Source organism: Saccopteryx leptura, chromosome 2, assembly GCF_036850995.1.
Source record: "Saccopteryx leptura isolate mSacLep1 chromosome 2, mSacLep1_pri_phased_curated, whole genome shotgun sequence".
Taxonomy (NCBI): Eukaryota; Metazoa; Chordata; class Mammalia; order Chiroptera; family Emballonuridae; genus Saccopteryx; species Saccopteryx leptura.
The window spans coordinates 259,592,315-259,603,582 of record NC_089504.1 but is presented as its reverse complement, the minus strand read 5'-3'; the positions used below and the strand labels follow the sequence as shown (position 1 = coordinate 259,603,582).

General features: G+C 42.2%; 1 protein-coding gene across 1 annotated transcript; it reads left to right on the top strand.

The window, feature by feature from the left end:
• Nucleotides 1-387: 387 nt before the first annotated feature.
• Nucleotides 388-10,934, top strand: MRPS14 (mitochondrial ribosomal protein S14). The gene is made up of 3 exons (XM_066371560.1): nucleotides 388-468; nucleotides 4,433-4,591; nucleotides 10,503-10,934. The coding sequence occupies exons 1-3, from the start codon at nucleotides 424-426 to the stop codon at nucleotides 10,683-10,685; spliced, it is 387 nt and encodes a 128-aa protein (XP_066227657.1). The 5' UTR covers nucleotides 388-423; the 3' UTR covers nucleotides 10,686-10,934.
• Nucleotides 10,935-11,268: the final 334 nt, after the last annotated feature.

Sequence of the window (11,268 nt, the reverse complement as noted above, 5' to 3'; positions counted from 1 at the left end):
GACTTGAGAAATTTGCATCATCTACAGGAGAGACGACAGGGAAGGAGAAGGTGACAATATCTGTCGATTTCTCGAAACAGCACTCTAAACTGAACGGAGATGCGTGGAGGGGCGGGGTCGGAAGGAAAGGACGTAGGTGGGGACGAAGGACGCTTAGGAGGAGGGTAGGCAAGCAGGAGGAAAGGGAGCAGCAAGCGAGGAACAGCGGACTGCTCCGCCGGCATCAAGGGCGCCCCCCAGATGGCGATTTGCCAAGTTTCGATTATTACCACGAGTACGCGAATTCTAGTTCGCTCCTCCGTTCTCCAGGTAGAAGACCCGCCCACCTTGCGCCCCGCCTCCTGAGGCCCAGGCCCCGCCCCCGACTGTCTGCGGGCAGCAGTGTCAATAAAGCTGCCGCGTTTTGACTTTGCGGCGGACAACATGGCGGCCTCCATGCTGGGCTCGCTGCTGCGCACCGTCCGACAGGTCAGGCTCGCGTCCTAATCTCCACGCCCCTCCCTCCTGAACCCCAAACCCTCGGTGCCCCCGTCACTCTACCACCTGTGCGGACCCGTCCCAGGGCTTCTCCTCTGGCTTGATTCGGGACAGGCCCGAGCTGCTGATGCACATTTGGTTTACTGGCAAACGTAAACCTGCCCAGCACTGAAAGCTCCAGATTGACTCTGACTCAGAGGGGAGTGTAGTGGCAAAGGGGTCCAAGGACCGAGGGTCCAGGGACCCCAACGTCAAGTGATGAGAGTCGAGCGAGGGAGACTTGAAAGGAACTCGGCGAGGGAGGAGAGCAGTAGTGTGGTGGCCTGGAAGCGGGAGGGGACAGTGTCCAGGAGCAGGGAGTGGTCAACTCCTCGGAGTTGACAGGTCAGTTAAAATAAGGGCTGAGAATTGGCTGTCGGGTTGAACGTGGTAGGGTTGTAGGAGCGAAAGTGCAAGAGAGACTAGGAGGAAAGAAATCGGACACTGGGAGTACAGGCAAGCCTCAAGACATTTTGCTGCAAAGTGGGCTAGAAAAACGGGTCAGTAGCTGGAGGAGTGGTGCGTTAAGAGTGTGTTGTGTGAGTTGTTTTTAACATGACAGAGTAGCTACTTGTTTTTGTGGTAAAGGGAAATATTCTAAATAGCTGGAGCTTTGTACCCTTGTGTAGGCAAGAGGTGATGGGTTTCATGTCCCAGTATTTGGTACCTTAAAAACATGGACCGTTTATTGTAGCTTTGTCCAATAGAAATATAATACTAACCACATATGTAATTTAAAATTTTCTAGCAGCACATTCAAAAGTTTTAAAAAGATGAAGTTAATTTTAATTTTTCTTCCCTTGTCACAGGAGAAAAAAGAGCTACAGGGGAAGCTATCAGGAGGGATGCAAGATTCAGCTTGAGCAAAAAATCTGAAGGAGTTGTTAAGAGAAGAAATTGAGGATTTAGATTTTGATGGTAGTAGACCATTAGATGAAAAGGACCCAATAGAAGAGTTTTAGGAGGTGAAGAGGAGTGAGAGGGGCAGGATAAGATGTGTACAGAACAGAATAGAAGACAATTTTAATATATAAAGCACTGTTATAAACTGATAAGAAAATAGAATATAATAGGAATGTGGGAAAAGAAATAAAACATTCACAGAAGAAACAATACAGACCAGTACATTTAAAAAGTGTATGACTTTTATAGTAAAAAGAAAGTTAAAAGGATGAAAGTTTTTTGTTTTTTTGTTTGTTTGTTTTTTTCTGAAGCTGGAAACGGGAGAGACAGTCAGACAGACTCCCGCATGCGCCCGACCAGGATCCACCCGGCACGCCCACCAGGGGCGACGCTCTGCCCACCAGGGGGCGTCGCTCTGCCGCGACCAGAGCCACTCTAGCGCCTGGGGCAGAGGCCAAGGAGCCATCCCCAGCGCCCGGGCCATCTCTGCTCCAATGGAGCCTTGGCTGCGGGAGGGGAAGAGAGAGACAGAGAGGAAGGAGGGGGGGGGGTAGAGAAGCAAATGGGCGCCTCTCCTATGTGCCCTGGCCGGGAATCGAACCCGGGTTCCCCACACGCCAGGCCAACGCTCGACGCTCTACCGCTGAGCCAACTGGCCAGGACCTTTTTTTTTTTTTTTTTTTTTTTTTTTTGGTATTTTTCTGAAGCTGGAAACGGGGAGAGACAGTCAGACAGACTCCCGCATGCGCCCCACCGGGATCCACCCGGCACGCCCACCAGGGGCGACGCTCTGCCCACCAGGGGGAGTCGCTCTGTTGCGACCAGAGCCACTCTAGCGCCTGGGGCAGAGGCCAAGGAGCCATCCCCAGCGCCCGGGCCATCTTTGCTCCAATGGAGCTTCAGCTGCGTGAGGGGAACAGAAAGACAGAGAGGAAGGAGAGGGGGAGGGGTGGAGAAGCAGATGGGCACTTCTCCTGTGTGCCCTGGCCGGGAATCAAACCCGGGACTCCTGCACGCCAGGCCGACGCTCTACCACTGAGCCAACTGGCCAGGGCCTAGGATGAAAGTTTTTTTAAAATAAATAGAAACCTATTAGAAAATAGTAGAGAAGAAGTTGATTAGGAATAGTTTGAAAAAGAAGGAAAAAATGCTTAATTTTGTTTTCTAAATTTCTTTTGAAAAGGCAAAAGCATACCTTGCATTGCCCCCTGAACATGAATTCTTTTAGCCAGAGTGAGCTCCCCCGGTTTTAATGAATGGGACTTGTTTGGTTTGGACAGGCTGCACCTTCTTTCCCCTTTCCCACCCCACAACTGGATCAAAATTCTGCCCTTCCCTCAAAGCCTTGCTGAAGCCCTCTTTTCCCATGACACTACTTCCAGCCACAGTAACCAGGGCATGCATATGACTCAGTCATGTGTCAAATCAGTACTGAAATTCCACTCATGCTTGCCTTATTTCCAAAAGGTGATCATAGAATTATTGTATTTCCTCATGAGATTTTAACATTGAAAACACTGAGGTTATCTTTTGTTAATAGATTGAAAAACTATTGGCTTTCTAGTACAGTATAGTATAGTATTATCATTTTCAGTTTTATATTCTGTATGTTATACATGTACTTCTTCTGTAAACAGCTGTTAGAGGAAACCATCATTATTTTCGGTAGCTACAATTTAATTAATATGTAATTTTTGCTCTGGTTTGGAAGATACTTGAGTTTTTAGTGGCCTATATTCTATGCCTGTACTGTTGGTCAGAAATGTAGACTGCCACCATGTAAGCATGTGACAACAGGAGCCTACTGTTTCATTACTGGACAGCCCGTGCTAAGAAATAATAGGTCAACGATCATTTCAAAGTACTCTCTGACCCTGCAGTCTGCTTCTAAGAATTTATCCTGCCAATATGTAGAATGCATATGAAATGATTTACATAGGGGGTTATTCAGTGCAGCTTTTTTTGCAGGGATAAATGGTGATGTATGGTCTAGCTGTCCACCAATAGGTTGCAGGTTATATAAATTATGATGCCTCTGTGGGGAGGAAAAAATTTCCCTCAAGCCTCCTGACCCCTCTAAGTTCTCAGCTGGGGCCTTGTAACAAAAGACAGATTAACAAGAGAAAAAGCACACAAAGAAATGGAAGAGCTAAGGAAGCAGTTCACCCTGAGTGTTTTTATGCTTGTGACAGGGGACAGTTGTGGGGACATGTGACAGGACGGAGGGGAAACAGCAAGACCCATTTGTTCAGATTGTTCTCAGTTCAGAGATAAGGATGCTTTTCACCCCCACCCCTTGCCCCCAGCACACACATACCTCCCTCTCAAGGTTTTATGGCTCCGGGAAAAGGTCAGAAAGCCCTTTGAGCACATGCCATTTTTTAAATTCCTTTTGCTTAAAATTGGCCATGTGCCAAGGTGCCATATTTTGAGGTAATGTGTCCTCAAGCCTGTCATATCCATACAGTGGGATACTGGAAGATGAGGAAGCTTTTTTGGATATGAAAGATCTCTAAGATACATTGTTAAATGTGAATGAAGGGGGAAGGACTGAAACATGAGAGAAGCAGTAGATACGGGTATTTGTGTAGACAAAAGTTTCTGGAAGAAGCTAGTGACGTGGTTACCTTTGGAGACAGGAGGTAGTCACTGGGCAGGAAAGGGAAGAGGTAGGAGGGAGACTCCACTGTGTCTTTTTATATTTTTTTTTTTTGAATTTTGAACCATATAACTATTAGTCTGAGTAAAAGATCAGTTATACTAAAAACTCTCAAAATATTTCACCTTCCAATATACATTAAGGCATTGAATTAATTATCACCATTTTGGCTTAATGTACATCCATAGAAGCTATTTATTCTGAATTAAGTCTATTGTTTAAAATTTTTAAAGTGATCTAAAATTACTCAAAAAAATAGTTGGTCATATGTAGTGACTAAAAGAGGACTGCAGGGTGAGGACACTGGCAGAGCCTGGGTCTGACCACCCTCCTCTTGTTCCTTGTCTCCTTCAGATGGTTCCTTCGTCAGCTTCAGGTCAACTTCGAGGTTACTACGTAGACTGGAAAATGTTACGTGATGTGAAAAGACGGAAAATGGCCTATGAATATGCAGATGAGAGGCTGCGGATTAATTCACTCAGGAAGAATACCATTTTGCCAAAAGAACTTCAGGTTAGCTAATTATGATGAGTCCCTGTCTACCCAAGATCGTTAACTCAAATCAGATCACTTGTGATACTGTTTGTTGTGACTTACTATCAAAATAATTTCTGGAGACTATAACCAAATACTCCTAGTCAGCTCAAATGAATACTCTTGAAACTGATTTTGGTGAATTTCAGATTAAAGAGAATTATTTATTTCTAACCATGCTAGACTTGTAACCGTGTTAATAGGTGATCCTTAGAAAGGTCTGCGGCATGGTGACCACACAGAAACTGGGCGGTTATTCGGACCTCGGGTCTCTGGCCAGCCTCATCCGGGGGTCCTGGGTTCTTCCAATGCGTGGGGCTACGTGTTCCTCACACAGGGCCTTTCCTAGCCCACCTATCTCAACTCCTTTGCCCACCCCTGCATGCTGAGGTGGCCTTCCATTTAGGTTTATTTTCTCATTAGACTCCTTAACTTGAATCAGAGGATGTCAACCGTTTGGCTTCTTGAAGCATAAGGCTCTGCGCCTAACTGCTGACGCAGAATATCTGCACCCTGGAATCTCAGCAGGGAGTGTATCTCAAACTCAGGGCCACTCAACTCATCAAAAGCTCAGAGTAAAAAATAAAATGCATTTGTAGAAGTTGGCAGAATATACAGGCCATTCGTTACTGTGGATGCTTTTAAAGCTTGTCTAGATGAAGCCAGAGGAACAGAAAGCTGAGTGTCCTGGGCCACTCTGTCACACCTATTGCGATAATGGTGACAAGGTACTTGCCGGTAGTTAGGAAGTAACAAGAAGGAGCCCTCTCAGCTCATGGTGTGGTGGAGAACATTATTTATGAAGACCCCGTGAAGAACTGTCCCTGCTGTGAGAACCAGCAAAAGCTGAGCAGAGACCCTATGGACATGGGAACTGGTCGTGGCTGTGTTGCCTGCCGAGTAGCTTACAAGTCAGTATTCATGTCCCAGTTCTGACCACATTACACGCTTTCACAGCATGGACTTCTGTCTCATTTTCCCTTTGCCCCCACTTCCTCATTGTAAACTTCTAAGTCTTGGGGAACAGGAGAGGTACACATTATGTGTGTACACATTATGTACATACATAAATAACTTGTAGCTATTCTTCAAGGCTTGCCTCCGGGAAACTTGACTTCCTTCTGCCAACCTGGTCATTTCTCCATTTCCTCCTGGAGCACTTCCCATCTACCAGTCACTGGCTTCCTTGTGTTGTTTTATTTAATTCTCTAAGTACTCCCTAAAAGCAACACATGTAGAAGCTTTTGGAGATCGGGAACCATTCTTAATCTTTACTTAAAGTTTATGTTAATTTAGTGGCTTTCATGTGTATTTTCTCATTTACTGTATGTCCTTATAATATGTTAGAGAAATTGTTTTGCTTCCACCACAGTCTAGCACAGGGTCAGTCACACTTGTCAGATTAAACTGAATATAATACACAAGCACACAGACATACACTTTTAAGCACGTGCATAAGAATAAGTCACAAGGACAAGACCTTAGTGCAAGCTACTGCAGTCATCTCTGGTTTTCTCCCCTGGGCCACTGGCGCCCTCCACAGATTCTCTCTACATTGCAGTGTGTAAATCCCACCTGCTCATTCACCTTTGCTTCTCCAGCAGCCAGACTCTTCACCGCAGAGGCCAGAGCTCTGTGGGATCCCGCCCTTTCTCCCTCTCCTCAGCCACGTTTCTTCCTACTTCATCTTCAGCCTAGAAGTTTCATACTTTCATGACTCAAACCATATGGGAAATAACCTACCTTTACACCTCAAGGGACTAGAAAAAGAAGAGCAAACTAAATAGCATCTTTAAGAGCAAAGTTAGCAGAAGAAAGGAAATAAAGATAAGGGCAGAAATAGATGAAATAGAGACCAAACACTAAAGATAAATGCAACTACAAGCTGATTTTTAAAAAAAGATAAAATTGACAAACCTTTAGCTAGACCAACAAAGTAAGATCAAGAGTACTCAAATAAGACATGAAAGAGGAAATATTAAAACTGATGCCACAAAATACAAGATAAGAGTGATATAAATAAAAATAGGCCAACAAACTGGATAACCTAGGAGAAATGAATCCATCCCTAGAAGCATAACAACCTACCAGACATTTAAATATGAATTAACACAAACCTCCTCAAACTCATCCAAAATACTGAAGAGGAGGGAACATTCCCACATTCATTTTACGAGGCAGGCATTACCCTGAAACCAAAGCTAGATAAGGGCACTATAAGAAAAAAGAAACTACAGGCCACTATCCCTGAGTAATACAGAAGAAAAAGTTCTCAACAGAATACTCGCAAAACAAATCCAACAGCACAGTAAAAGGATCGTACACCATGACCAAGTGAGATTCATCCCTGGGATACAGATTGGTTCAACATGCAAATGAATAAATGTGATATACCACATTAATACAAAGAATGAAAGATAAAAATTATATGATCTCTACAGATGCAGAAAAGGCGTTTGACAAAATTCAACATCTTTCATGATAAAAACTCAACAAATTGGATATAGAAGGAATATATCTCAACAGAATATGTCCACAGCTAATATAGTCAACAGTGAAAGGTTGAAAGCTTTTCCTCTAAAATCAGGATAAGATAAGGGTACCCCTCTCCCCACTCCTGTTCAACACTAGCACTGGAAGTCCTAACCAGAGCAAGCAGGGAAGACAGAGAAACAGGCATATAAATCAAAAGAAAAAAATAAAACTGTCTTTATTTGCAGATGACATATATATTATATATGTAGTATATATATATTATATAGAAGATCCTAAAGACTCCATCCAGAAGCTGTTAGAACTAATCAAAGAATCCAGTAAAGTTGCAGGATACAAAATCAACATATAGAAATCAGATGCATTTCTATATTCAAACAACAAACCATCTGAAAAAGAAAAACTATGCCGTTTAAAACCCATCAAGCCTGACGACCAGGCGGTGGCGCAGTGGATAGAACGTCAGACTGGGATGCGGAAGACCCAATTTCGAGACCCCGAGGTCACCAGCTTGAGCGCGGGCTCATCTGGTTTGAGCAAAGCTCACCAGCTTGGACCCAAGGTCGCTGGCTTAAGCAAGGGGTTACTCAGTCTGCTGTAGCCCCATGGTCAAGGCACATATGAAAAAGCAATCAATGAACAACTAAGGTGTCACAAGGAAAAACTAATGATTGATACTTCTCATCTCTGTTCCTGTCTGTCTGTCCCTGTCTATCCCTTTCTCTGACTCTCTCTCTGTCTCTGTAAAAAAATAAAAATGCCTATAATACATAAAAACCAATAAAATACCTAGGAATAAATTTAAGATAAAAGAGCTGTACATTGAAAACTAAGATACTGATGAAAGAATTTGAAGAAGACATAAATAAAAAGATATCCTGTGTTCATGGGTCAGGGGAATTAATACAGGGCATTAATACTGTTAAAATGGCAATACTACACAAACCCATCTATCTGTAGGTTCTGTGTAATCCCTATAAAAATTCCAATGGCATTTCTCACATAATAAATAATAAAATAATCCTAAAATTCATATGTAATGTCAGAAGACCCCCAAATAGCCAAAGCAATCCTGAGAATAAAGTGGAAGCATCACACTTTGCCTGATTTTAAGCTTTGTTTACAAAGCTATACTAATCAAAGTAGTATGGGACTGACATATAAACAGATTCATAGACCAAGGGAACAGAATCCAGAAGTAAACTCCTATATATATGGTCAACAAAATTTTGACTAAGGAGCCAAAAGTACTCAACAGAGGAAAGGATAGTTTCTTCAATAAATGACATTGGGGAAACTGGATGTTCACATTCACTTGCAAAAGAATGAAATTGGACCCATTATCTTATACTACTCATGAAAAATGAATTTGAAATGGATTAAAGACTTAGACATAAGACCTGAAAACACAAAACTCCTAGAAGAAAACATTTTTAAAAAGCTCTTTCACATTGGTCTTGGCAACAGTTTTTTAGGGGTGATTCCAAAAATGCAAGCAACAGAAGCAAACCTAAGTGGAACTACATCAAACTAAAAAGCTCTGCACAGCAAAAGAAACAACATGAAAAGGCAACCTTCAGAATGGAAGAAATATCTGCAAGCTATATATCTAATAAGGTGTTAATATCCTAAACATATAAGAAACTCACATAACAGCAAAACAAAGCAAACAAAAACAAAAAACAAAAGAAATTCAGATAAAATTGGCAGAGACACAGGTGATATAGTCAACACTATCGTGGTATTTGATAGTCACAAATAGTTACTAGACTTCATTGTGGTAATCACATCATAAGGTACATAAATGTCAAATTACTACATTGTACACCTGAAACTAATATCTTTATAATATTGTGTTAATTACACTTTAATTTTAAAAAACATTCCAAAAAAGGGCAGGGAATCTGAATACACATTTTTCCAAAGAAGATATACAAATGGCCAACAGGTACAAACATTGGTGGGAATGTAAATTGATACAACCACTATGGAAAACAGAATGGAGGTTCTTCAGAAAATTAAAAATAGAACTACACTATGTGATCTAGCAATTCTACTTCTGAGTATATATCTAAAGGAAATGAATCACTAGATATAAATACGTGCACCCCAAAGCTCATTGCAGAATTATTCACAACAGTCAAAACATGGAAAAACCTACATGTCCATCATGGATGTGATATTCATTCAAAGAAAGAAATAATATGGTGTACATATACACATGCACACACAATGCAACACTATTTAGCCATAAAAAAGGAAATCCTTTTTGCAGTAAAATGGAATACCTTGAGGGCATTATGCTAAGTGAACCATCAGATCAATACTGTGACCTCACTTATATGTGGAATCTAAAGAAACAGATCTCATAGAAACAGTGACTGGTGGCTACCAGAGGCTGGGGATGGGGGAATAGATGTTGGTCAAAGGGCACAAACCTCTAGCTAGAAGATGAGTAAGTTCTGGGGGTCTAATGCACAGCATGGTGACTATAGTTAATAATACTGTATTATATCCTTAAAAATTGCTAAGAGAGTATTTTAAATGTTCTCATTTCAAAAGAAGGTTATTATGTGAGGTGATGGAGGTGTTAAGTAAGTAACCTTATTGCGGTAATTATTTCACAATACCTGTATATATTGATATATACATGTGTCAAGTCATCGTGCTGTACACCTTAAATTTACACAATGTTGTATGTCAGCTGTATCTCAATAAAGCTAGGGGAGATCATATGGGGAGACAACAAATGCTTTCACACATTTTCCAAATGACTTAAACAGTAATGTATGTAGCAGCCCTATTCATATTAGTTCAAAACTAGAAACCACCCAGATGCCCATCACCTGTAGAATGGGTAAATTCTACTGAGAATAAAGAAATGACACTTGTAAACAGTATGGATCTCACAAGCATATTGTTGCATGGAAGAAGTCAAACAGAAATGAATGAAAAATGAATAGTCTATGGTCACATTTATATAAAATTCAAAACAAGGAAAAGTACTCTGGTGTTCCTAAGCAGGTTAGCCGTTAGCCAGGAGGTCAGTGACCTGAAAGGAGGCAAAGTACAGCCTGGGTACTGACATTTCCTAATATATGTATTGATAGTTGCTGGTTGCACAGGTATGATCTGAGCTTAACATTTGTGGTTTATGGATTCTCATGTATCTTTAAGTTTCAATTAAATTTTTAAAAGTTATATTGGGAGTATGTCAAACAGTTGTCATTTTCCTGGTCTGTTTTTACTTAGAGGTTAAGGTTCCCTACCGTGTTCAGGGTTCTTTGGTCAAACTGGGGCTTAGTGAGTCTAGTCTACTGTTCTCCTCTAAGCATCGACTTCAGCGTCTAGACAATAAATTTGTGACTCTGTGTAACACTGTTATGACCTCCCTTAGGAAGTGGCTGATGCAGAGATCGCTGCCCTTCCCCGGGATAGCTGTCCCGTTAGAATTAGAAACCGGTGTGTCATGACGTCCCGTCCCCGTGGTGTGAAGCGGCGTTGGAGGCTTAGTCGCATCGTCTTCCGTCACTTAGCTGACCACGGGCAACTGTCCGGGGTCCAGCGAGCAATGTGGTAATCAGCTCCAGGACCGACTGAGCTTGCAGGGAAACCGGTCTGGCAGAACTTGTCTAATACGCAAAACCTACTTTTAACAGGCGTCCGGTCTAGGAGGCTAGTCTACCTGGTGTCTAGTTAAATTGCTTCTGAATTTTCAGTGAAGAAATGTGGCTGTTTCATTCTGTCAGTGAATTACCGTTTCTGTTGGATTAAAACATGTTGCTCCCATGCACAGTGCAAAGGAATAAATATTTTCTGTGAAAACGTGCTCTGTGTACTTGCCTTTTCCTTCAAGTTGAATCTCTCAGCGACATGTAAGGGGTCCTTGTATTGAAGGGCATTGCCTCAGGCTGCTATGGAGTTGGCTCAGCCAGGGCGACATGTGATGCAGGCTGGCTTCCCTGACCTGTGTTCTCTTTTCCATAGTTCTGTTGAGAGGTAGACCTGATATCTGTATTTAATGCTCACCATCTTTGTGTGATGGCTGAACAAACAGCCCACACCCAAGTGTTTTCTTGTTCTGTCTTCAAGGGACCTTAGAACAAAGCCCCTGAAAATGTATCCAAAGAGGAAAAGTTTTGTGAATAGCGTAGACTCTCTTC

Coding starts and splice junctions, on each gene's coding strand:
- MRPS14 (XM_066371560.1), top strand. CDS start 424: ATGGCGGCCTCCATGCTGGGCTCGCTGCTGCGCACCGTCCGACAG. Junction 469..4,432: donor TGCTGCGCACCGTCCGACAG/GTCAGGCTCGCG, acceptor TGTCTCCTTCAG/ATGGTTCCTTCGTCAGCTTC. Junction 4,592..10,502: donor TTTTGCCAAAAGAACTTCAG/GTTAGCTAATTA, acceptor GACCTCCCTTAG/GAAGTGGCTGATGCAGAGAT.